Source organism: Ptiloglossa arizonensis, chromosome 4, assembly GCF_051014685.1.
Source record: "Ptiloglossa arizonensis isolate GNS036 chromosome 4, iyPtiAriz1_principal, whole genome shotgun sequence".
In the NCBI taxonomy this organism is placed as follows: Eukaryota; Metazoa; Arthropoda; class Insecta; order Hymenoptera; family Colletidae; genus Ptiloglossa; species Ptiloglossa arizonensis.
The window spans coordinates 22503061-22530999 of NC_135051.1; the positions used below are offsets into that span (position 1 = coordinate 22503061).

A 27939-nucleotide genomic window follows, 5' to 3' on the forward strand; every position below is an offset into this window, starting at 1 on the left:
CTTTCGTTGAAAAATTTTTTCATTCTAGTTCCGATCTCTTATTTCCAACACTTTGCCAAATCGATTCGCTTTATTGCACAGAACTATAATAACAGGTGGAATGGAAGTTTTATATTTGGGAAAGTACTATAATAACAGTGGAAGCTTTATATTTAACGTCTTGTAAATATTTGACGATGTCGCACGCTATAGTTAGATGTTACTGGAGCAGACGCGGGTATGCGACCGATTCTCATCCCTCGCTGCACCGATCTAATTCGACTGAATCGAAATCAATGCGTAATACCCATAAACGCGACATAACGGCTCGGAGCATATATGGTGTGGTCTGTTGTTCGTCTGGGCGATCGATTCACGGGAAGTTGCATCACGATGTCGCGCGATGGATCGAAAACAATTGCACGGAAATCAATCAAGCCGAGACGTTTCATCAACCGCTCGCGTGGAATTGGACGATAGATACCGTGGGATCGTTCTTGTAACTTGATACCGAGAGAAATCTTCTTCTATCTCTTGTGATATTTTCTTAAACAATCTACTCCGCTTGTAGAAAATTTTCGTATACTCCTGACGTACGTATCGCACGATTCACGATTATAAAAAGTACTCAAATTTTTGCAAATATTATTCTTATAGAAAAATTAAAGATAATCGATTTTTTGGAACGCGTTGGACATTTTATAATAGAAATTTTTTAGTAAAAGACACAGAGGATTCGTGTATATACGATGGATCATTTAAATGGGAACAAGTACATATATATCTCTGTTGGCTACAGACACAGTAAAACACACATAGCTCTGTGTTCAGTCCTTCGAACAGTTTGACTTCATCCTCCACAGTTTTTTTCATATATCCATAAGCAACGGAGATATTTAGGTGTTTCAATTTAAATAGAGCATCCTGTATATTTGTTCTCTCTGACCCTGTTTCCCTGAGTTGCAACTGCTTTTAGTGTTCCAATAATTCTCGTTTCAAACTGAGCCGACGCTACTGATTCCACTCAGCTATTTACAACCCACGCTTCAGTTTATTTCTTCGATAAAAGCTGTATATGTACGTCGAAAATTTCTAATAGCACTCTCCACGGAAACAACCGAACAACTGGTGCAACAGGAAACTGGCTGCAACTCGGAAACAATGTCGTACGGGACAAATGTGTACATGAACTTTTTGTGTCATTTTCCTGGGTAGAATTTATCCTTGCGATTTTCGTGTCTACGTTTCGCGAAACATTCTATCCAATAAATCGGTAGGGAACTTATGGTTGATAAAATGATCAAATAGGTCGATCTGTTTATACAAAATTTTCTTTCATAAATTATCAAGTGATCAAAATCAAAGAAAATGCACTTCGATTACTTTTCTTACAGATCTAAGATCTGTAGAATAAGATATCTGATTGCAGATTTTCATTGCAACAAATACAGTTAAGAGAGTAATAAAAAAAAAAAAAGTGACACTGTTACAACCTACTGTAACTAAAAGTTATTTGCCTAGCCCCATTTCCCTCGACACAAAGTGAAACCTTGGTTCTCCTTCGAACAGCCAGGATTTTAACGATTCTCGTTCTCACCGCTCTGTAAGAGTATTTGACAGAAACTGTATTTTGAGTTTCCGGCCACTTTTTATACTCGCATTATCGCGTCATAATCCAGGTCGAATACTGATATTAAGGCAAGCGGAAAGTTTACGATCCACCTGTTCCACAGCCGCGAAGGGTTTCGCCACGTTTTCTATTTTTCGGCCGTCTCGTGTCTTCATCCTTCCTCTGTCTTGGGGCGGCACAATTTTTCTAGAACGTTCGCCACATCATTTCCTCTGACATCTTCCCATACACGAGACATAATAATTTGTCTCGCGCGTGTAGGGAACATACAGCGTCGAAATTGTTCGCCAAGAACGACGTTTATAATTATATTTCCAGTTAGTGACCACTAACTATAAGAACAATTTTTCGATGGAATATTTTTGCACCTCCGACTGTAATAATTCTTCGAGAGTATATTTTTGCGCAACCGACTGGAATAAATATTCTTCGACAGAACATTTTTCTACCATTAATTGTAATAATTATTATTCAACAGAATATTTTTGCACCACTAACTCTAATAGCAATTTTTCGATAGAACACTTTTAGCAGAATAATTTGATCTAAAAGAACAATTACGTATAATTTCAAATATAATTTTTTCAGTTCAATATTTCGTATATTTTTACATTTTACAAGGCGTAATATTCGAACGCGAAGTCTTGTAATTTTTCATCGTGCGATATGACGCGAATTGCTGCGATAAATTCTATGGCGGCTGGGAGTCGCCTTTTCAATGTAAAGGGTTAAATGTAAGATCTGAACTCTTTCAATTTTTCTCCAGTGTAAAGGGTTAAATATAAGATACCAACAGTCTTAATTTTTAAATAAATGTTAAAGTATTGCACGCAAAGAGAATAAAAATCACAATGTAAAGATCTTTAAATGTACAGATTAACCTATAGAAGTGGAAAACGTGTGTAACAAATATGCATCATCGAGACCATCGATCGTGAAGTAACATAAATACATATGCAATAGGTGTAAAGTAAAATTTATGGTAATTGCGGTCGCGGAGACTATTTTTAATCAGCTTTTGTTTCAAACTTAGTCGACGCTTTGGAAACAACGACGTCGACTTTAAATCGTCGGCACTTTTGTTTGGAGGTGAGGGGTTCGAGGGATGGGGGGTGTATAATACACCGAGCTGGAATTCAGCGGGGAAGGATCGTAGATTCGGAGATAGATAGACCGAAATCCGGAGCTCTCCGCCAGGTGAATACTGAATACATTACCCGCGTAATGCAGTTCGCACATAAATTAACATACGCCACCGTGGAGTCGCCGTTCCGCGAAAGCTCCTTAAAGTTTCAATGGGCCGCGAAAACTTCCCGACGAAATGAAAATTTCCCGCGAGCCTCTGCCCTCCTCTCTCCCTCACCACCACACTGTGCCGCTCTTTATTCTTACGCGAGTCTCCAGGGTTATTATGAGTTCGTTAAAGTACCGGTTAAAAAGATCGGATTACGGCATCTGGTCGATCGGTTTCCTCTGTTTTGAATTCCATGGAAAAAAGCTCGACTATGAAAAGTACATTGAAAACGGGACGTGGATTTTTCGCGGTCGATTGTAAATCGCGCAGATTCGAGGTTGTTTGTTCTTTCGAAAGAGGACGAAATCGAAGCTTCGATTTTCAAGCTTTGTCCACGCGATTTTACCAGATTGTAACGTATACACGTACTATTTTTTCGGCTCAGTGGCGTACGAGAGCATTTTCGATCTATTGCCAATCTCGTGCACACGTGTGCCCGCTGGCAAACATTCCCGTGGATATACAGTAGAAAATATAGAGAAATTTAAACTTACTTTGACGGACGACTCATCGTTGAATGTAGGTAATTGCGTAGTTGTACTCAGCTGAAGAATTCTTCACTCTGCGAAGATGTATGGTACGTCGAACAGATCACGACACACATGAAAACACAGTCACGTGGCAGCAACACGGCCGATCGACGATGGTTATGTTTAGAATAGATACGAACAGGATAATAGGATTTATACGACTCACTGTTGAAATATAACGATAGATTTCTTTTCTACGGCTCTCACACTCACAAATGTGTATCATTAGAAGCTTTGCCACCAATTTTCCAATCGTTTATCGAGTCCTCTCGAGATTCGATTCATAACACGTCGAACTTGCGATACACATTCAATGCGAGTGACGCAATAAAGCAGTAGACCAATCGGATTCGACTGTGGTCACATGACTTTATTTATCCCGAGTGTCTCGTCCTTTGGACCAAGTATACTTGCATTAATGTGGAACCTTTTTTGAGGGTCGATTCCTCGTGCGAAGAGGAATCGAAAAGTCCTTTATCGTTTTGCAATTCGAAGTTTCCTTACCGAGATAAAAATAGTGAAAGTTAGATCGCCGATTCGCCGCCATGTTTGTTCTGATCACGTGTTCGCCCACATGATGCAATCTAAATCGCGTGTTCATAACGTTCGCACGTCTTACAACAGTCGCTTGTGTCTCGGTAACTACGCTTCGGATTGTGATGTGGAAAATGATTTAAGTGATGTATACTTGCGTGAATATCACGATACAAGGTACTACATTTTCGTTAATATTTCGTAGAATGTTGTTATTCGATCTAATAAAAGTATTTATCATCCACATGACCGCCAGACGACCACATCCGTTGTCGAGTGCTATCTGTTCTTCTGCGGCACGGTTCTGTTTAATATGGCGTGCACGTTGCTGTCCACCGGCAGTTTCTGGTGGTTTCTGGTTTCTGGTTTCTGGTTCGACTGCCCATGATCCATCTGGTGCGCGATCCTTCGAGGATCATCGTGGCCCTGAGCGCTTACATCGTCGCCGCTGGCACGCTCACGTTTCCCGCCTCATGCATCTTGTACCGCGAGCGCAACGTGACCCGATCTCGCCGCCCTTTGCTTCCGGTAAGTCTTGTACTGTCTCTCACTCGGGTAATTAAGGAAATACTGCGATTGCGTAAGAGTGTAAGATAATTGAAGGGCTTCCGGCCGGTTTACGGTTCGGCGGAATGCCGCAGCGCGGATTTGACGTCGTTACAAAATGTCGGAAACAACGACGCCATAGTGTGTTAATATTTATTCGTAGTGGAATAAAAAATAACTTATTGTTTCCAGTAGAAAGTAAAAGTGATTGAAAAGTAAAATTTGTTCAAACATTCTTTCACATTTCAAGCAGTTTATTTTAATACTGTTCAGAAATAATTTATAATGATCTAAAATATGATATATAATATAAAGAGGAATGATTATAATAAATATATAGAGTAGAATGTTATAAGAAAGATATATGTTCAAACACGAAGCATTTTAGAATATATATTAATATGCATGAATGTTAAAATTAGGTTAAATATTAATGATAAGCTATAAATTCAATATGAAAAGGTAAGTGGTAAAATATTAATGATAAACTACAAATTAAATATAAAAATGTAAGTGGTCAAATATTAATGATAAACTATAAATTATATATGAAAAGGTAAAAGAAACACAATTGAATATATTAAAGTTCTATTTATATTTGGGGTAACTGTGCTTTATAGTAATTTTCTATAAATAATAGAAACTAATACTTGAGAGAATAAATAATTTCTCTGGTATTTTTTTATGAAACGCAGTTGTTTTTATCTTTCTTTTGTTTAAGCTTTCACAGTCATAAATTAGTTCTATTTATTACATCATTTCTTTTAGACAAAATACGTGTCTTAATTATAAATAGTAAATATTAAATGTTATGCCTGTTGATGTAATAAATAAGAGATGACTAATTATCAGTCTCGTACAAGAAATCTTGTATTTAACGTAACGACTCATATCCTTGAGTCACTTTCAGAATAATTAAACATTATAAACCTACAAACAGGAGATTATAATTATAGTTGTTATATGATTATATAACAATTAAAGTATAGAAAAAATTAGTTTATTAAACATCATTACAACATGATGCGCTCATTAAAAAGCAATAATTGTTTCAACCATTTTTCTTCAATATGTGACTTCCAAGGTACACATGTAACCTTGAATTGAACTTCTTCATTTATTCAAAATTTATTTTTTTTCAAATCATTCACTACTGTCTGATTGAATTTTTATCTTGCTAATATATTTACACTTTCCTCTTCAAATTTTTCAGTACAAAGTAACCAACACTACTCGAATTGTTTGATAAAAAGGTGAAATGTAACAATCTTATAAATCAAATTTTATAATTGTCAACGAAATTTTCGCCCGATAATTTGAATAATATAAGTAATTTTATCCCATTTTAAAATGAAAATGTGAATTTTCATTAACACGGCATCGCGTGTCGTCCCGATGCACGTAATAAAAAACTAGTGAAATTTTGCAACTCAAACGGCACGCAGTAGCAAATTAGCGTAATCGTAGAACGTGAAATTTTCAACGTCGCTATTCGCAATGATCCTTCCTACCATTCACCATCGAGTGAATAAAATACGTTCTTTTCATTTCCACGTTTTATCCCGTAACAAGCGTACACTTTTTTTTTAAACTAGAATTCAATTTTTTTATTTGTCATTGTCGGTCAGGCGAGGCCAGATTGTAACGAATTCGACGAACCAAATTGAAATGTTATCCGAACGAAAGATTTGTGATATCCGAACTCGAAAGTGGCACGTCGAGGCGAATCAACTGACTAAGCGTTCTATATTCGACAAAATGGAATTTTAATAGCCTTTTAAAAATCACCGAGCTTACAACGAACGAATAACCCAAATCTATCACGAACGAATATTTTATAGATTCATCAACTCTTCGAAAGAATTTAGAACCATCTGGTATCCGAAAGAATAGGTATACGAAAAATATATGTATACATATATACATACATACATACATACATACATACATACACACACACAAAGTGTGCAAAGAAACTACACTCGAACACACCATTTAAGAAAAGACCGATTGCTTCGAGAACTCTAAAACGAGGTCCTCGAGAAGAGTAATCCTTCTATTAGCATTTTTTCTTTTGAGCCAAGCTTCTACATTCTTTTCGACCGTTTTCAAATAGTTCAGAACTGCACACCGAGTGAAGAGTGCGAGAACGGGGAGCTCGAACTCTCCGACGTTACCTAACTTCGTCCTCATTAAAAATTTTAATAAAGAACCTCTCGTCGCGTTCAGCTACCCCCCCCCCCCCCGTTCGTCTGCAGACATTAAAATCACGATCTCTTCTTTTGTTGGCACCCAACAGAACGCTGGTAAATTTCCATCGCGAGCGTACGCGGGAAACGTCGTCGCTACCGTAACGCGCCAACCGGCAATTGTACGGGGACATCGAAGTGGTGCATGATCGGTGACATAAACGACACACTCGCCCGGTGTGTACCACCCAGGCGGTCCACCTTAGGTCGACGTCGTAAAAGTCGTGGGCGTCGTTCGTGTCGTGCTTGAAACTCTGCGGGAAACGTGCCCTTTTGGGGCTGTTTGCTTCTCTATTTCTGGACATCGTTCGGAACAGCTGTTCGAAACGGGCTTGCCCCGACGTTTCCGGTTCCGTGGACCCGTGCACGGTTTCGTCGATGATTTCCACCGATAGTTTTCACGCGAGTGGAAACACAAGGGTACCGAGTTCGCGCGATATTGTAATCCACTCATTATGACGATGAGAAGTTTCACCGATATCAACGAGGCTCCGAGGTCACGATAGCTATACTGTGTTACAGATAACGCGATGAAAGGGAATTTAAAGCTGAAATGGGTGATTCTTTAATGGACTCAAAGACTAGCGACGAACTAACCGATGTCCCTGTTGCGACCCCTACGACCAATCGTAGCCGCATTCCTTTCGTTGGTCAACTTTTCAGCAATGCACAGTACTTGTAAGATTTGTGAATTAAAAACATTATCATTAGAGTGTTCGGGCAGTGGCATCGTCTTTGAGTTCAATGGCGAGAGAATCATCCTGACTATCGTCTTCGAAGTACACTTCACGCGTGAAAGTATTTCCCTTCGAATTACAGACTTTCGAGGCCCAGAAATCAATATGGTTACTTATATGAAAGTAGTTCACACCGTGGCAAGTAAAGTTTACTACGTCTCGAGATTTAACGAGAAATTTTTGCACGATAGCCAGCCCATAGGTGTACAGCCTCATAGTGTTATTTGTAGCACCGTTGCTGAATTTCAAGTCCCATCCAACCATCGATACCACCCCCGTTTAATAACCTGGAAAGGTACTATGCATCGTAGAATCAATCGTAACTGTAACTCTCTGAAATTCAGACACGCGCTCGGGTCTCGCAGAACCCTCGAAAAGTTTTCTCCAGCATCGGGATTCGAGAGTCTGGCTTCCTCCTTCGTGCCCGAATTCACCACGGGAAAATCGTTACCTATTTCCTTGCTTTGAGAGAGGAGGGGGGGGGGGGGAGAACCCTTGAATCCTATCATTACCGAAATCACCGATCGCGCGGCAAAAGATTCCACGCCGATTCCTGCGAATCGATATCATTCCTGAAGCTACTCGCACAGCTATAGAAGCCTCCGAGGAAAAAGGGAAATATATTACTCCGTTGGAGGGATCGCGTCGAAAGATCTTATTCCGGGTAGCATTCCCGAGCCGTAAAGATAAATTCGAACGGTTACGGTGAAAATCCAGTTTGTAGCATCCAGCTCCTTCGTGGACTTCCTGACCTGATAAAATCAATGAGAGCTCGCCAAGATCGTCTCATGCACGGACAAGGGAAGCTTGACTTTGCGGCCGTTTAGGCTCGAGCCTCGTAGACGTCCGTAAGAAGTGTTCACGAGAGGAAACGACTCGAGACACCCTTGTGGGTAACCGGGTGACCCAGTGAATTTTAAGGGGATGGTAGCCTTGGTCGGAGGGTTCTTTGTAATTAATTTATTGCTTCTGGAATTTCTAGAATTTTAGAGAATCAAATGTTTTCGGAGCACCCTTGAATGTTAACAGAATTGAAATTTTTTTTTTATGTGAGTTTTTTTTATTGAAAAGTTTATTGTTTTTTCAAAGAGATTACTTAGATGTGATTTAGAAAAGTACGAAAAGTTTAGAAATTACTTCTAGCGATCGATTGTCCACTTGTTTTGATGTTGATAGCGTTTTGTAGACAATTGAGGGCGATCTTCTGCTATTAAGTAACAATAGTGTGTAAATGGCAGGATTTTTTTTTTTGTATTTATTAGACAGACACCTGGAGGAAAATTCTGGTCGACTAGGTTCTTAAGGTCAAATTTCTGACCATACAACCGCATTTCAACTTGTCTGACCATACATCCATAATTGTCTGACTGTACACTCGCATTTCTACTTGTATGACCATAGACAGATGTAATACAACTTATCGGGCCATATACGAGGTTCTACTACTTGTCCGACCATATACAGTGGTCATACTATGTCTATGGTCGGACACGTAGTCTGCGCTACTATAATGGTTATAGTATAACATCGTTAAAAATCGATCTCATTTAGAGGAAGCGCGGTTGCGCTGTTCAGGATTCTTAGACAGTGTTTTTTCAATACCCCCTGAGACTCAAACGGTTAATGCTCAAGTTTTATTGAAAAAATAAGCTTCTCATCGACTTGTGTTTCCCTTCACTACCAAGGTCGTCCCTCCCTCACTCGGGATTAACCTTGTCGCGTTGTAGGGCAAGATAGATGTATCGATTGCTAATAGATTAGAGTTCTTTTGCATTACACGCGTACTAAGGGAGCTACTAGTGCTGTGGGAAGCTGGAAAGATATCTCCTGGAGTAAGGGGAGTTTAGAACCATATATAAGGGGACTGTGAACAGCACTGAGCAATTTTTGCTTAGTCACATCTTCTCCGAATGTCGACTGAACTGTCTGACCCAATACGATTTCCAACGTATTGTGTCAGATGTGACTTTTGACTGAACAAAAATTAATCTACGCTGTCCACATTCCCCTTAGACATGCTACTACGTCCTTCTTAATCTAAAGGTCGCCTACCAGCTATACTTAACGATTGAAATGATATTAATTACGAAGTAAACAAATTTTGCAATTAAATTCAAAGGGTTGCTTTAAGAAAATAGACAATAGAGATCGATTTTTTTAATCCGAATTTAGCAGACTATCCTCTTGGGGAAAGGTTCTGGTCAAGTCGAGCCATGGAAGATCGCTGGACCGCTTAAATCTTCTCGGACGATTTCATCGTGATCTATGAAGGACAGGTCGCAGCGGAAATAAATTTCCCTGGGGCAAACGGGCGGGCCTCCCTCGAGAGCTAGCTCGACCTATTAACCCCCTGACGGTTTATGGTGTTTCCTTTCTGGCTGATCTGGCAGCCGATCGGATAAGTCCGTTGAGACTGTTGCGGCAGGGAATGGCGAATAGCCAGCCCATCCCCCTCGTATTCTTCCGGGAAGTTGATTCAGATCGTGGTATAAGTTTGATCTAAGATTCTCCAGCTCCGAATATTTTAATTCCAACATTTAAAAATTATAATCGCGCTCGGGTTGTATTTTACATTTTATTCTTTATTCGACGACTTTAGCACAGTAGAAGAAGTATTGTAGAAGAAGATTAAATGGTACATAATCTAACCTTTTTTCATACCAAATTTATATAGACTATAAGATAAATATTTGTACATTGTAAATTATTTCCCTCTTTTTACGTAATATTATCTGGTACGGATAAATCTCATGTTTATAATTATCATCAATTATTACTATCATTCTCTATATTCTACTTCGTAACACACATCATTGTACATAGAGAATCATTGTAATTCTCTTGGATTATTTAAATTCTAGGAAAATGTGCATAGAAAAAGAAATAATTTTCAACCGAGTAGCCATCTTGTAAAATTCTCCCACGTTGGATCAAGTTAATACATCGATGCTTCGTTCATAGAGATTGCGTTCCTTTTAATTAATTCCTCTTTCTATTCACGATACCACCGAGCGGATCTTGGTAAATGCACGTTCTTCCATTTTTTGTTTTCTCGTATGTTAATTCCACCGATTTCAGCGCACAAGCTGAAAAAGCTGACCCCCCCCCCCCCCCCCGTGCAACGCGTGTTCAAAAATTACGGAATTTTATACGCCGCGTCGCTCCCACGGGTAGCCACCGTTTTCGCGTATTTTCTTAAGCTACTGTTTCTCCGATAATACAGCGCATTATACGGTAGTTTAACAGAACTTACCGCCACGACCGGAAGCAGTCCGGCGCCTACACGCGCAAACCGCACACGAACTTTCTGTAATGCGCATAACCGGAACGGGGGAAACTTCATTAGAGTAATGTGCGTGGCGTAACAAACTTGTTACACGGTTGGTCGAAATCTCCTTGGCTAGGCTCGAAGTAGACATTCTATTCGAACATTCGCCGCCGAGTTTAACGACGTTTTTACTTCGTCGCGTGTAGCCTATTACGAGTCGAGATTTCTATCGAATTTTTTCACCGAAACTTCGGTATAATTTTGTCTTTACATTCGGCGAATACTCCCGTCGCAGCGTTATCGCATAATCGTGCTTTCGAAACGCGAATTATTTTCAAAACTTTATTTAAATTATTTACTTCGTTAATCTTCCGATTGTATTTCAGCCACAACTGCGGTGGAATCATTTTATTTTCCATTCGTTGAAAAAAAAATGGAAAAATTGAATTTTTATTCGTTATTTTATTATTTATTTGATGAACACTGTTGAACACTGATTAAACCGTCTGGTATTTATTTTTAATTCAATTTTTTTTTTGTCACCGATGCACAGAGGGACAAAAGAGGTACGTGAGTGCGTAAAAAACGAAGTACAATTTTTTTCAAACCTAATCTCAATTTATGGATTCCAATTGAAGTATTTTCGCAGTCGTATTATGCGAAATATTGTCGTGCATTTCCCACACAGTACAAACGTTAAAAAGATTCGCGTACAATGCGCGCACAGCATTCCTCCGCTATTCAAATAACATACGTCATTTCCCCGTCAAATGTGCCCGGATAAACGACGGAAAATTTCATGGTGAATTCTTCAACATGCTACGGGGAGGAGCGTTCCTGATTCCACTGACAAATTTATGAATGCACGACGATCGCGTCTCGCAAAAATACTTTGCAGAGAAATCTATTTCGCCGTCACACGCTGACCGACGAGTCTTTCGTTTAAAATAGCGCTCAAAGTTTAATTTACACTGCCAAATTTTAAGACGAGTGTATCTACTTTTGTTCCCAAAATTTGATTGCGTAAAATTATTATCTACGAGAAACTCTGCATTCTGATTTAAAATAGTGATCTTCAAATCTACTACACGTACTGTCCCTCCTTGACAAGAAGGCAAACGAGTGTTTCCATCCGTGAACTAGAGTGGGGGTAGAAACATTCATCAGTCTTCCTCTCGCGGAGGGACAGTTCAAATGTACGATGTCCTCATATCATACTCTCTTTTTAGACGTATAAATTCTTTTTTTCAAACATTTCTTCCCATTTCTACGTAAAATTATTTGCAAAATTATTGCAGATCGATACTTTTTTTTTATACGTTGAAATTTTTAATTTTCAAAAATAAATATTCAGAGAGATTTTAGACTACCCTGTATATAGAAGAAAGTCGACGAAGTCTCTTCGCTTTAAGGATCGCGTGGCGGAAAGGATTTACGCCATTTAGGAACGGAAGTCGAGGAAAGAAGCGGGCAAAATATTGCCCTCGAAACGCACGATTATTAATGCATTTCGCGCCCCGTGTTTGTTAATACATCATACTTGAGACGTCGCTGTTGTTGTTCTTTGCAGTTGTTCCCTCGGTCAATTACGGCGTCGAACGAAGATTAATGGTCGGCCATTTTTCATCGCGCCCGCCATACCATCTTTTATAATTATTGTTGTAGAGAAAGAGTTCTGTTTCGCGAGAAAATACGCCGAGGAATCGAAGAACTCGATGAACGTATCTTCGCGATCGGATAATCAAAAACAAAAACACAGATGACGTTTTCTTTTTGTATAACAAATTATCGAGCAACGAATACAATTTTGTAATAAATTTAATCTTTTGTTGGTTTATTAATATCGGTCGTGTTAGTCCGAAATTGTTCGAAATTGTTCGAAATCGTGCATAAAAAATCTGACACGAATGATCGAAAGTTAATTACGTTTTATTACTGGAATCGGTTATAGCGCGATAATTACGCGGAATTATTTTCACGCGTGTTAACTATTGAATTTGATCGACTTTTAATGACTAATCGGGATTGAAAATTGAAGTATTATTAGGTCTACTTGCTCTTCAAAGACACGAGATATTAAATATTGACGATAGATATTCAAACTTTTAAAATTCCCTTTTGTCTCGTAATATTGTATTTTTAGATCGTATAACAACTATAATGAAACGATCGTTTAATTTCCATTATTTAGATTCCGTTTGAATAAATTTAAAAATAAACAATTATTCTCTATTAGTATTCGATCAACACCACTGACTCGTTTCCGCTCCCTTGCAAATATATTTCTTCGACCAGAAAATTGCACACTGCACGGTGCTTCGATTTCGCTAGAATATTTTGTAATAATGCCTAAACGTTAAATGCACAGACTCGGAAACTCTGGCCTCATTATTTAATAAGTGCCTTTTCCCGTGGTCACAGGTTAATTTAAATTCTCGTTATTGAATTTCTGTCCGCGATACTAACTGCTGCTCGTAATAACGAACTCGCGATTCCCGTTCGCACAACATGCATCGTTAGAGTCTCGTAATACCCGAATTCGGTATTTACATTGAGCACTTTAACCATGCTTGATCAATTCGATGATGATTGGTTTCATTAGTCGATCCTTTGAGGTTAGGTTTAATAACAGTAATTTCGTCGTTTCTCATCCCTTGCCTATTCGTATATTCCTTGTATTCGTTTACAATGGAAATTTTAACAAAATTGAAATAAAAATTTCCAGCAAACTACATTCCACGAAAGAAATAATATTACACCCTGTACTTTAACCGTAAATTGTGTATTTCTCGATCAAATCGTCCGAAATTCATATTTACCAGCGCGAAAACACTCCTGGTAAGAAAATTGTAGAAAAATTTATCCGTTTTTACGAGTGTCACGTATTGTTATCGTAACTCCGGCAGAAATTTTTACAATTGTTCAAAATAAAGTCGGTTTGATCGCTGACAAATTTTCCCCGGTTACAATACAACAGTGAACACGAGAATATTCACATTTGTGAAATCACCGAGCGGAATTGTCCACGTTACTTCGTATAGCGAAATTATTCACGATTTCAATTCCACGGTGACGATAAAAGTGATTCGAAGCTATGAAAATGGTTTTTTCGGGGAGAAGTACACGATCCGTTCGCCTGATCGTTGCGAAAATCTCGCGAAATCCACTTCGACTTCACGTTGTATTAAACGTACGAGTTGTTTCAGCCAGCAGGAAGCGATTTAACGGCTTCCAGAAACGTGAGCGTATTTTAAACCATTTTTCACCGTTCGATCGTCTGGTTTCGAAGGAGCGTGTAAAAACAAAAAAAAAATGAGAAATAAAGAAAAACGAGAAGAAGAAGGGGAGCAGGGTTTTCCGGTGTTTTTCAATATTTGATAATTCCGGAAAAGAGACGTCAAGCGGAGCGCGCGCGACCGCATCATCGCGTCCCGTTTTGTCGTCCAGCGAGCGGCACGTGCTAAATTACACCTGCCACGTTGGAAAACCGGGATTTCCGCGCGGTGCTGTACAACGATACGTTGGAACCGATGTTTACGTCGGGCTGGCGAAGTGTATCCAACGCGCGAGGGTTCGGCCGCGAATCGGTCCGGGACGCCGCGGCGGATTTAATCTGTTTGCAAATCGGCGGAGAGCGCGAGTGTAAAACTGCCGGCTGTCGCGAATGAAGTCGCGCTTTTCCGCGTTTATTAAAACGTCGCGGTCGGAGCCGCGCGGGCGTTCGCGAAATTGCGCGCGGGGAGTTTCCACGGAAAGTCACCGATAACTGTGACCAGAAATGATAAATGAGCCGTTCACGATGAAAATGGCGAGGAAGTTCGTTTGAAAATAAGAAACAGAGTCGGGGTGGAGAGAAGAAAAATTTGAAGATCGAAAATAACATTTTGAAATGATTTTCCGAACATCCTAATATATTAAAGATAAAAATTGAAGATTGAAACACCCCGTATTATATCATAGATGTATTTGGATATTGATGCAATATATAAATAGTTGTGGGTTGAATTTAAATATTTATGTATATAATTCATAGAGTACCTTTGTAAAGAGTATAGAGTAAACATGGAGATATAAAGGAAAGAGATGGAGTAGTGATGCAAGTAGATTTAGATCGTAGTCGGACGTCGAAGAGAATTACAGTGATACTCTATGTACAATATGTGTTACGAAGTAGAATATAGAAAATTATAGTAATAACTGACGATAATTATAATGATGAGATTTATCCGTATCAGATAATATTACGTAAAAAGAGGGAAATAATTTACAAGGTACAAATATAAAACTCTCACATTCACGAAAGTGGAACAAGATAATATATCAGCGAGCCACGCTATTCGTTTAATTCGACATACGGTACGGGAAATAAGTCACTGTATGGTCAGACGTCGAGGATAAAATAGTGGCTGGCTCGCGAAACACGTCGTAGAACTTCTAATTTGATTCAATATTTAACTTTCAATAATTATGGGGATTTGTCGAAACTATTACTGCAGATTTACATTTGATTTAGTGTGTCGTAAGTAACATTACGTTAGTAATCGCACAGCTCTGCTAAATAATGGTGCAAACGTGGATGCAATTGCACGTATCGCGAGTAGAATAAACTCGTCTACGATCGGACAATATATTCCAGTCTACCATAATCAGGGGTACAGCGAACAATGTCTGTTAAACAGGTTGTATTATATATTCGTTGATCAAAGTAGATCTAATAAATCTTCCTATTTTTTTATCCTCTAATAGAAAATGATTACTTCAATCTTCTAATAGACGAGTTCAGCTTGAAATATTATTTCCAACGAACGCTGGATTTTGAACTTCTGTGAAAATTTCGTAATTCTGGGTCGAATTCCTTTTTCCATATTCTCGAGTTCTTTGTTAAATTTGTATCGCTTGATGAAACAACTTTGCATTTACAAAACGTGTTCCTCAATCTATTTACTTGTATAGATTCGAAGTCCAGTCGCTGTACGTACAGCGAGTGTCCATCAGTATGCAGGTATTGGCATTATAGATCACGTAGTGGATTACCTGAACGTATCATGCACCAGGAATCTAAGCATAGGTCGATCGAAGCAACCATGTCAATATTAGCCTCTGTTATAAATCATCCGGACACATGAAGCTATCTGGCCTCGACGAAATCATTTAAGCTTAACCAGGGAGGGTGGATGATGTTTCCGCGCTAATCATAATTTCTCCCCACAATGACTGAGAAAGCGGAGAAATAAAACAACATCGCGCAATAATAACTTTACTCGCTGTTAATCAAAGTTCTACTTCGATTTACGAATGATTACGATACAAATTCCACCGAATTGATCAACGTGGATAATTACCAACGTTGTAAGAGCAAATTGCAAACGTTTGGCTTTGATAGCGTAATCGATGTAAATTATTAGTATTCCCGATGTAAAGAACGATATTGGTCAATTATTTTATATCGCTTGTTTTACAGATAATACCGCGAGTTATAACGTTGTTGCTTTAACAATTTCATCAAGCTGTACGTTACTCCGTCGACATTTTATTAAGACAATTCTGTTATCCATGAACGTTTATCCTTTATTTTATGCAGTCTTTAATTTTACCTACGACGTAAAACGCGCGAACGTTGTTCAAGCGGCCATCTTCGCTTTAGATGCGAGTGGATTCGATCGAGGATCGCGATTACTTTACGATTGTCTCACTTTCCACGATCCTGCAGGACGAGGGATACGAGGAAGCATCAATTTTTGATCGTCGAGGAACCATCAACTTTTCATCGACTCCGGGTTATTATACGTACTTTGTCTTTAATAACGGTTGCGTTCGCGGCGGTATAAATTGGCCTGCCAGTGTCACTGAGAGGCCATCCCCACTACTTAGTTCAACTAAACCACGCCTATGTTGTTTGTCCGTTGCTTCAAAGGGGTGAAAGTAAAGATGTTTCGACTCAAGATCTTCTAACGTGGGTTCATAATTAATCAATCTTCTGTGTTGGACGTAAATTGCATCTCAAATTATGGATGATAGGAAGAATGGACACGTATTTCTGAATTACCTTGTATACATCAAGTATTTAAAAAGAATACCGTTAGTGACTTACAAAATAATACGATGCAAAGAGTTTCTAATTAAACTTTATTTAACTGACTATTTTATAATTAAAAAAACGAATGTTACAAAAAGTCTACGTACGATTTAGACAGACATTGGGGAAAAGTTATTATGACTGATAAAATCATTTACTTAAAGAGATTCATTAATTTTCACCCTATAAAAAAAGAAAAAGACAAAATTAACTTCTACAAACGTTGATCAACGATTTTCGAATAAATTGTACCCCGACCACGGTGACACCCAAACCTCGAGGAATCCGACCTTGGACAATATTCATCGGTATTGTCTTAAGAGACAAAGATTTTCAGGAGAGATAATGTTGGCTATCTCGCTTTATACACAGCGAACAATTATTTCTCCGAAACTGGTCGAGACAAGGATTTTGCGAAGAGTGTCCTTCACGACCGGAGGTGTAAAGGAGAAAACATTGGAAGCTAAGGGGTGGAAAAAAAGACGAAATTGAGCCCGGATGAAACGTAGGGGGAAGGGGGTATGGAGACAGAAGCGACGGAAATAACGCGAGTCCAAAGGGAACCGAGAGTCGAGGAAAAGAGTAAACCTGAAAACAAGAAAATAGAGCGATGCAAGCGTAGAATGAAAAGGGAGATGGGAGGTAGGCGAGGGAGTAGACATAACGCGAAAAGGGGGAGACTGAAACGAAGGTCACATGGCAGAAAGGTTGCGGGAGCGGGGTGTAGTGGAGCGGAAGGGGGGGGGGGACAGATGGAGAGAAAGTGGAAGGCAGAGAGTACCTTCGGGACTCTGGACGGTTCATACTCGAAGGCAATTTCGCGAACATTCGGGGTGAAAAAAGGCCGTCAGCCGGCGTGAAACGAGACGACGGAGAATTCATTTTTTCTGTGCCATTGGTTCGCGGGAAATACTCTGCTTTATAACGTACATAGAACGCGGCGGAAGTGTCGGTGAACCGTTCCTTCCACCTCTACTCCTTCTACCCCCAACCCCCCTCTGTCGACCCCTCTCACGCGGTTTTCTCGTTTCCTATTTTCTATCGATCCCCGAGAAGAGTAACGCGTCTCGTTGAAGCCTCGAAGCGAACGAAAGCGACCGCGAACGCTCGTGTATTTTCGTTTACGCGTAGTTCGATCAACGCCCCGGGGAAAGCAAAATGGTCGAGCTTTTTTAATACTCCGGTTTTCCCGCCGAGCCACGAATTAACGACCAGACGTTCGCAGCGAACAGTCACCGTCCGAGAAACTATCCGAATGCCACGGAGTGGGGGAAGTAACGAGTGTATCCTTTGTATTGGTATAATGGTGTACTAAGTTACAAAACAATACGAATATTAGTTCTTTCACTTTACCCATGCTACTTTCCTCCAGTTACACACGGAATATTTGTGGAAACTCGGAGCGTGTACTGTATGGTACACAAGGGCTACACGCTATCTCGCTCGATCTCGATGCGTCTAGTCTACTGTTCATCCACAAAAAGAAGGCAAATGAGTGTTTCCATCCCCACTTTAGTTCACGGAGTACTTCTTGTCAGTCGGGAGCAATACATCGGACGCGGTGAAAGTATAGCTCGTTTCGTGTGTAGGATAATACGACGCCACGTCAAATGGAGGAATCTTATGTGGATGGGGATAATTATTTATTCATCGTGACATGACAGTAAAGAGGATGCTTTTAGCGTATGCATAATGCAGCTTGTGTATGCCCCGTTTTCCTTATTCGTAAATAGGTGATGAGGTCCATTATTCTATAGAGACAGTGAAAGTCCTCGCTGCCCTCCTTACGGAAGCTGCTTGACACTGAGCACATGATTATGGAGACTCATCAGAATCTTGAGTGTACTTATTTTGCGTAGGTATATTAACAGTTATCAGTTGCTACAACGAGAATGTAGGACACAAAATTGTTTCACCTGTTTGGGTTTTTTCGGTGTTCAAAATTTTTAAATGAAAGTGTATTTTCAATCAATTTTTGCTTTCATACGTAAATTTGTACGTTTCAAACTAATTTATGTGTATTAACAGTTATCTGTCGTTACAGTGGAAAGTAGAGCGTGAAATTATTTCGCGGTTTTGAGTAATTTTTTATTTTATCGAGAATGTAGAGACGTAAATTTTTACACCAGGGTGGGAGAAATTAATGAAATTCTAATACACGTGGATTTATTTTAAACTCGCTCGACTTCACAACTTTTCAGCGTATTACGTGGTAGCATTTTATTGTTTGTCTATTTCGTTCTCGCTTCACGAGGCGGAACGAGAAAAATAAATCCAACGCTGCGCGACGTTAAAACATGACCCGTTGCACGCGCTTCCGTTTACACTGAAATTACAATCGCTGCGAACGAACACGATACATTCCGGGAATTAAAGAAATTTTTCTCGAGTCTTGAGTTACAGCGTTACCGCTGGTAAACTCGATTCTCCTTGATCATCTGTGTCGAATACAACTGCGACTCCGTGTTATTTTCCATCTTCGACTCCTTATACATTTCCTCGATTAGCACCGAAACGAATTAATCTCGACCTCCTTGTACTTGTTATCTGTTTTTATTGCACCGTTTCTCAACGCCAACTTCATTTATCTTTCGTAATAAATTACCGAATAGAATGAAATCAAAGATCTCTGCAAAAAGTTCTAACAATAATTACTCCATCCACTAACGACAAAAAAACAAATATATATTACCGAACTTTGTGTAGTGGAACGAGCTCACTATTTTGCGCGAAACTTAACACAAATACGTTGAAAAGAAAAATGAGAAGTTTGTTCGGTTGAAAATTAATTTTCGTATTTTTAGAGTTATTGTGATCTAAATTTTTTCGTAGAATCATTTCATTTCGTTTTGCAAATATTTGGGGCAAGAATTATCGTACACAATTTCTGAACATGTATTAAATATTTACTTGAATTAAACATGTCTACTCTCGCGCTCTCCGATATAGGGGGTGAACCACATAATTTGATCACTTTGAGTGCTCCGGGTAGCAGTGGACTGATTCAAATTTCACATGAAATATTTTTTTTTATACGAAAGGTCATGTGTCGGGCATCAATAATAACTAACATTAACCGCGCAGCGAAATCAAAAAGTGTACCGTGTTGTATGAATAATTTAGTTCGGTATACCTTTAGCGGTAATTGTGAAACAAAGTGACACAAGAACTTTTTAGATATTAAAAATATACGAACGATCATTGGCATTGGAAAAATCGAAGTTGACCCAGACAATTTCTTGAGAAAAATCATGACGTGGAAAAAGTACATTATAGTGTCCTTTTAAATTATTCAAAATAATTAATGATCGCCAAAAAAAAAAAAAACAATCACAACTATCGATTAAAGTAATTGGACCTGTATAAATACTTGCCGCGCCTGTGAATAAATAAATAAAAATTAACCCCCACGTTCGACAAACTTTCCAAGAAAATCATTATTCCAACGTCACAAACTTTCCCGATAGGAAGTAAACGGAATAAATCTCTTAACAATCATCTCATCGCTGCGCGAACCGCTCCTTCCGACTAATCGATACGTGTCGATAAATTGAACGGTCCTAGCGCCAACGAAAACGTTATTATTACGCGCTTATTAATCCAATAAATTTGCTTGTCGATAGTCTACCGCCGTTGAAACTTTTGCATATTCGAGCCCCTCTTCGGAGCAGTTCTTCTCCGAGCTGGGTTCCCGCGTAAATCCGTCGATTTCGCGAGTTATACTGCGTTCGTGTATCCCAAAGTATGGTTCCCACAGACGCTTGGGCAACTGCTTGACAAAGAAAAAAGTGCGTGCATTCCATATAGAGGGGATAGTGTGCTCACAGTATCTGGGTATTGGATTTTAACACGAGCATCCCTTTAGCGCGAAGATTTATAGAGCATACAGCACTCTTCAGCAAGAGTTCCTTTGAAAGTAGACCTATATTGAACACAGAGCTCCTCTGACAATACAGTTCCCATGCGCATAGAGCTTTCTCGGGCATAAAGCTCTATTGAGGGTAGAGCTCTCCTGAATATAGAGCTTCCTTGTTCATAGAGCTTCTTTGAGTGTAGAGCCTCCTTGAATGTAGACTTACCTTGAGTAGAGACCTTCCTTGAGTGTAAAACCTCCATGAATGTAGACTTACCTTAAGCACAGCGCTTTCTCGAGCATAGAGCTTCTTTGAGTGTAGAGCGTCCTTGAATGTAAACATATCTTGGGCATGGTGCTTTCTTGGGCACGGTGCTTTCTTGGGTATCGAGCTTTTCTTGGGCATACAGCTTTCAGGGGCATATAGCTTTCTCGGACATGAAGCTGTATTGAGGATGTAGCTGCCGTGAGGATAGTGCTCTCCTGAATATAGATCTTCCTTGAACATAGCGCTGCTTTGGGTATAGTGCGTCGTTGAATGTAAACTTAGCTTGGGCATGGTGCTTTCTTGGGCATGGTGGATTCTTGGGCATCGAGCTTTTCCTGGGCATACAGCTTTCAGGGGCATATAGGTTACTCGGACAAGAAGCTGTATTGAGGATGTAGCTGCCGTGAGGATAGTGCTCTCCTGAATATAGATCTTCCTTGAACATAGCGCTGCTTTGGGTGTAGAGCGTCGTTGAATGTAAACATATCTTGGGCATGGTGCTTTCTTGGGCATGGTGCTTTCTTGGGCATGGTGCTTTCTTGGGCACCGAGCTTTCCTTGGGCATACAGCTTTGAGGGACATAGAGGTTTCCCGGACATGAAGCTGTATTGAGGATGTAGCTGCCGTGAGGATAGTGCTCTCCTGAATATAGATCTTCCTTGAACATAGCGCTGCTTTGGGTGTAGAGCGTAGTTGAATGTAAACTTATCTTGGGCATGGTGCTTTCTTGGGCATGGTGGAATCTTGGGCATAGAGCTTTCTTGGGCATACAGGTTTCTTGGGCATACAGGTTTCTCGGGCATGAAGCTGTATTGAGGATGTAGCTGCCGTGAGGATAGTGCTCTCTTCAATATAGATCTTCCTTGAACATAGCGCTGCTTTGGGTGTAGAGCGTCGTTGAATGTAAACTTATCTTGGGCATGGTGCTTTCTTGGGCATGGTGCTTTCTTGGGCATAGAGCTATCTTGGGCATAGAGCTTTCTTGGGCATAGAGGTTTCTCGGGCATGAAGCTGTATTGAGGATGTAGCTGCCGTGAGGATAGTGCTCTCTTCAATATAGATCTTCCTTAAAAATAGCGCTGCTTTGGGTGTAGAGCGTCGTTGAATGTAAACTTATCTTGAGCATTATGCTTTCTTGGGCATGGTGGAATCTTGGGCATAGAGCTTTCTTGGGCATACAGGTTTCTTGGGCATACAGGTTTCTCGGGCATGAAGCTGTATTGAGGATATAGCTGCCGTGAGGATAGTGCTCTCCTGAATATAGATCTTCCTTGAACATAGCGCTGCTTTGGGTGTAGAGCGTAGTTGAATGTAAACTTATCTTGGGCATGGTGCTTTCTTGGGCATGGTGCTTTCTTGGGCATGGTGCTTTCTTGGGCATCGAGCTTTTCTTGGGCATACAGGTTTCTTGGGCATAGAGGTTTCTCGGGCATGAAGCTGTATTGAGGATATAGCTGCCGTGAGGATAGTGCTCTCTTCAATATAGATCTTCCTTGAACATAGCGCTGCTTTGGGTGTAGAGCGCCGTTGATTGTAAACTTATCTTGAGCATTATGCTGTCTTGGGCATGGAGCTTTCTTGGGCATACAGGTTTCTTGGGCATAGAGGTTTCTCAGGCATGAAGCTGTATTGAGGATGTAGCTGCCGTGAGGATAGTGCTCTCTTCAATATAGATCGTCCTTGAACATAGCGCTGCTTTGGGTGTAGAGCGTCGTTGAATGTAAACTTATCTTGGGCATGGTGCTTTCTTGGGCATGGTGCTTTCTTGGGCATGGTGCTTTCTTGGGCATGGTGCTTTCTTGGGTATGGTGCTTTTTTGGGCATGGTGCTTTCTTGGGCATAGAGCTATCTTGGGCATAGAGCTTTCTTGGGCATAGAGCTTTCTTGGGCATAGAGGTTTCTCGGGCATGAAGCTGTATTGAGGATGTAGCTGCCGTGAGGATAGTGCTCTCTTCAATATAGTTCTTCCTTAAAAATAGCGCTGCTTTGGGTGTGGAGCGTCGTTGAATGTAAACTTATCTTGGGCATGGTGCTTTCTTGGGCATGGTGCTTTCTTGGGCATAGAGCTATCTTGGGCATAGAGCTTTCTTGGGCATAGAGGTTTCTCGGGCATGAAGCTGTATTGAGGATGTAGCTGCCGTGAGGATAGTGCTCTCTTCAATATAGATCTTCCTTAAAAATAGCGCTGCTTTGGGTGTAGAGCGTCGTTGAATGTAAACTTATCTTGAGCATTATGCTTTCTTGGGCATGGTGGAATCTTGGGCATAGAGCTTTCTTGGGCATACAGGTTTCTTGGGCATAGAGGTTTCTCGGGCATGAAGCTGTATTGAGGATATAGCTGCCGTGAGGATAGTGCTCTCCTGAATATAGATCTTCCTTGAACATAGCGCTGCTTTGGGTGTAGAGCGTAGTTGAATGTAAACTTATCTTGGGCATGGTGCTTTCTTGGGCATGGTGCTTTCTTGGGCATGGTGCTTTCTTGGGCATGGTGCTTTCTTGGGTATGGTGCTTTCTTGGGCATGGTGCTTTCTTGGGTATGGTGCTTTTTTGGGTATGGTGCTTTTTTGGGCATGGTGCTTTCTTGGGCATAGAGCTATCTTGGGCATAGAGCTTTCTTGGGCATAGAGCTTTCTTGGGCATAGAGGTTTCTCGGGTATGAAGCTGTATTGAGGATGTAGCTGCCGTGAGGATAGTGCTCTCTTCAATATAGTTCTTCCTTAAAAATAGCGCTGCTTTGGGTGCGGAGCGTCGTTGAATGTAAACTTATCTTGGGCATGGTGCTTTCTTGGGCATGGTGCTTTCTTGGGCATGGTGCTTTCTTGGGCATGGTGCTTTCTTGGGCATAGAGCTATCTTGGGCATAGAGCTTTCTTGGGCATAGAGGTTTCTCGGGCATGAAGCTGTATTGAGGATGTAGCTGCCATGAGGATAGTGCTCTCTTCAATATAGATCTTCCTTAAAAATAGCGCTGCTTTGGGTGTGGAGCGTCGTTGAATGTAAACTTATCTTGGGCATGGTGCTTTCTTGGGCATAGAGGTTTCTCGGGCATGAAGCTGTATTGAGGATGTAGCTGCCGTGAGGATAGTGCTCTCTTCAATATAGATCTTCCTTAAACATACCGCTGCTTTGGCTGTAGAGCGTCGTTGAATGTAAACTTATCTTGGGCATGGTGCTTTCTTAGGCATCGAGCTTTTCTTGGGCATACAGATTTCAGGGACATAGAGGTTTCCCGGACATGAAGCTGTATTGAGGATGTAGCTGCCGTGAGGATAGTGCTCTCCTGAATATAGATCTTCCTTGAACATAGCGCAGCTTTGGGTGTAGAGCGTAGTTGAATGTAAACTTATCTTGGGCATGGTGCTTTCTTGGGCATGGTGCTTTCTTGGGCATCGAGCTTTTCTTGGTCATACAGCTTTCAGGGACATAGAGGTTTCCCGGACATGAAGCTGTATTGAGGATGTAGCTGCCGTGAGGATAGTGCTCTCTTCAATATAGATCTTCCTTGAACATAGCGCTGCTTTGGGTGTAGAGCGTCGTTGAATGTAAATTTATCTTGGGCATGGTGCTTTCTTGTGCATGGTGCTTTCTTGGGCATAGAGGTTTCTTGGGTATGAAGCTGTATTGAGGATGTAGCTGCCGTGAGGATAGTGCTCTCTTCAATATAGATCTTCCTTGAACATAGCGCTGCTTTGGGTGTAGAGCGTCGTTGAATGTAAACTTATCTTGGGCATGGTGCTTTCTTGGGCATGGTGCTTTCTTGGGCATGGTGCTTTCTTGGGCATGGTGCTTTCTTGGGTATGGTGCTTTTTTGGGCGTGGTGCTTTCTTGGGCATAGAGGTTTCTCGGGCATGAAGCTGTATTGAGGATGTAGCTGCCGTGAGGATAGTGCTCTCTTCAATATAGTTCTTCCTTAAAAATAGCGCTGCTTTGGGTGTGGAGCGTCGTTGAATGTAAACTTATCTTGGGCATGGTGCTTTCTTGGGCATGGTGCTTTCTTGGGCATGGTGCTTTCTTGGGCATGGTGCTTTCTTGGGCATGGTGCTTTCTTGGGCATAGAGCTATCTTGGGCATAGAGCTTTCTTGGGCATAGAGGTTTCTCGGGCATGAAGCTGTATTGAGGATGTAGCTGCCGTGAGGATAGTGCTCTCTTCAATATAGATCTTCCTTGAACATAGCGCTGCTTTGGGTGTAGAGCGCCGTTGAATGTAAACTTATCTTGAGCATTATGCTTTCTTGGGCATGGTGGATTCTTGGGCATAGAGGTTTCTCGGGCATGAAGCTGTATTGAGGATGTAGCTGCCATGAGGATAGTGCTCTCTTCAATATAGATCTTCCTTAAAAATAGCGCTGCTTTGGGTGTGGAGCGTCGTTGAATGTAAACTTATCTTGGGCATGGTGCTTTCTTGGGCATAGAGGTTTCTCGGGCATGAAGCTGTATTGAGGATGTAGCTGCCGTGAGGATAGTGCTCTCTTCAATATAGATCTTCCTTAAACATACCGCTGCTTTGGCTGTAGAGCGTCGTTGAATGTAAACTTATCTTGGGCATGGTGCTTTCTTAGGCATCGAGCTTTTCTTGGGCATACAGATTTCAGGGACACAGAGGTTTCCCGGACATGAAGCTGTATTGAGGATGTAGCTGCCGTGAGGATAGTGCTCTCTTCAATATAGATCTTCCTTGAACATAGCGCTGCTTTGGGTGTAGAGCGTCGTTGAATGTAAACTTATCTTGGGCATGGTGCTTTCTTGGGCATGGTGCTTTCTTGGGCATGGTGCTTTCTTGGGCATGGTGCTTTCTTGGGCATGGTGCTTTCTTGGGCATGGTGCTTTCTTGGGCATAGAGCTATCTTGGGCATAGAGCTTTCTTGGGCATAGAGGTTTCTCGGGCATGAAGCTGTATTGAGGATGTAGCTGCCGTGAGGATAGTGCTCTCTTCAATATAGATCTTCCTTAAACATAGCGCTGCTTTGGTTGTAGAGCGTCGTTGAATGTAAACTTATCTTGGGCATGGTGCTTCCTTGGGCATAGAGGTTTCTCGGGCATGAAGCTGTATTGAGGATGTAGCTGCCGTGAGGATAGTGCTCTCTTCAATATAGATCTTCCTTAAACATAGCGCTGCCTTGGGTGTAGAGCGCCGTTGAATGTAAACTTATCTTGGGCATGGTGCTTTCTTGGGCATGGTGCTTTCTTGGGCATGGTGCTTTCTTGGGCATGGTGCTTTCTTGGGCATCGAGCTTTTCTTGGGCATACAGCTTTCAGGGGCATAGAGGTTTCTCGGGCATGAAGCTGTATTGAGGATGTAGCTGCCGTGAGGATAGTGCTCTCTTCAATATAGATCTTCCTTGAACATAGCGCTGCTTTGGGTGTAGAGCGTCGTTGAATGTAAACTTATCTTGGGCATAGAGTTTTCTTGGGCATACAGGTTTCTTGGGCATAGTGGTTTTTCGGGCATGAAGCTGTATTGAGGATGGAGCTGCTGTGAGGATAGTGCTCTCCTGAATATAGATCTTCCTTGAGTATAGAGTTTTTTTGAGTGTATAATCGTCTTGAATATGAACTTATATGATATACATATGTATATATATATATATATGTGTGTGTGTGTACACCGACACATCTCGGATTATTATCTTTGGATGGTCGCCACCGTACATCGAGTGTTACGAATTCGGTAATTTTAGCGCGTTGGACTTTGAAAAATTTCTTCGGTCTCCAGGCTGCACGGGTATTCAGCAACTCGGTGACACCGAACCGGACGAATAATTTATGAATTAAAGCCGAGCGAGGGATCGGGAATTTCTACCGGTTTAATATCCTCCCGAAGCCTTTGATTCCATTTGAATTACGCTGCGAGTCTCCGATGTCCGCGTGCGCAGGAGTTTATGAAAATTGTTGAAATACGAGACGCGAATAATAACGGGCGAGTGATCAACAAATAGTCCAGCATAAACAGAATATTCTATTAAATTTGTTTAGTTATAATGAACAACGGTTAAATTATTTTTACGAATTTAAACAAACAAATTGAGTTGTCACTCCCGTTTGATTAATTGGTTCGTGTTATTAATAGAGGGAAAACGTAATTTAAACATGTTTCCTTCAACATTCAGACTTTGATTTTGGATATTGATTGCAAATAATTGTAATTATTTTTTTTGATTTATTAAAAACTTTAAAAAGTGTTCAATCACGTCTTTTGCTTTTACACTTGATTTGTAAATTATATTTTTCCAAATCGATACTTGTTTATCGAGTATGATATAACACTAGAAAGTGTTTGATAAATATATTCAAACTGTGAGTTTCAATATTTGAACCGAATCATATTTTTACAGCTTTAACATTTTTGCGTTGGAATATAGGTGTTATTGGCAAAAAACTATTCCGAATTCTTCGGTGACAACTCATGTTTCACCGAGAATGTTCATCAAATAGTCGAGGAAATAAAGATCGACCCTCGAGTACACTCGGGAGACACGATACGTGGTAGAGAATCGAATCTCTCTTAGGAAATTAGAGACTAATTCGTAAACGTTCGGGAAATTAAAAGTAGAAATACCGTGCACTTTCGATTCAATCTTTCTTTGATTAAATTTTACTTGGTAATCTTATTCTACTGCATCCGATAATCTCAACATACTGTAGGGTCGTTTGAGTTGCAAACATTTAATAAATGTTAATAAAAGACAACAAAATATTAATCCTTTTTCCTAAACTTGGAAGCCACATTAATTGAAGAAATTAATTTAAAAAATTTAATTAAAAAAATTCTTTGTTTGAAAATGGAAGTCCAATTTTGCACTATACTTGCTCTATTGCGCATATTGTACTATTAAGCATAGAACTCTACTGAGCATAGAGCTTCACTACAAAAGACACACATACACACACACCATTTCATTACCATTACACAAACACCACCGATAAATTTTTCTCACACACCTTGTTCCACCAAATCGACACAGCATTAAACTTATC

At 40.5% G+C, this 27939-nt stretch overlaps 1 protein-coding gene across 1 annotated transcript in view; it reads left to right on the plus strand.

Moving 5' to 3' along the window:
* The first annotated feature begins 4054 nt into the window (after window positions 1-4054).
* Window positions 4055-27939, plus strand: part of LOC143145887 (neural cell adhesion molecule 2) — a 416497-nt gene continuing 392612 nt past the window's right edge. The window contains exons 1-2 of the mRNA XM_076309675.1: window positions 4055-4144; window positions 4224-4495. Of these exons, the coding sequence (XP_076165790.1) occupies window positions 4441-4495 (55 nt within the window). The 5' untranslated portion in view covers window positions 4055-4144; window positions 4224-4440. The remainder of the gene's footprint in view (window positions 4145-4223; window positions 4496-27939) is intronic.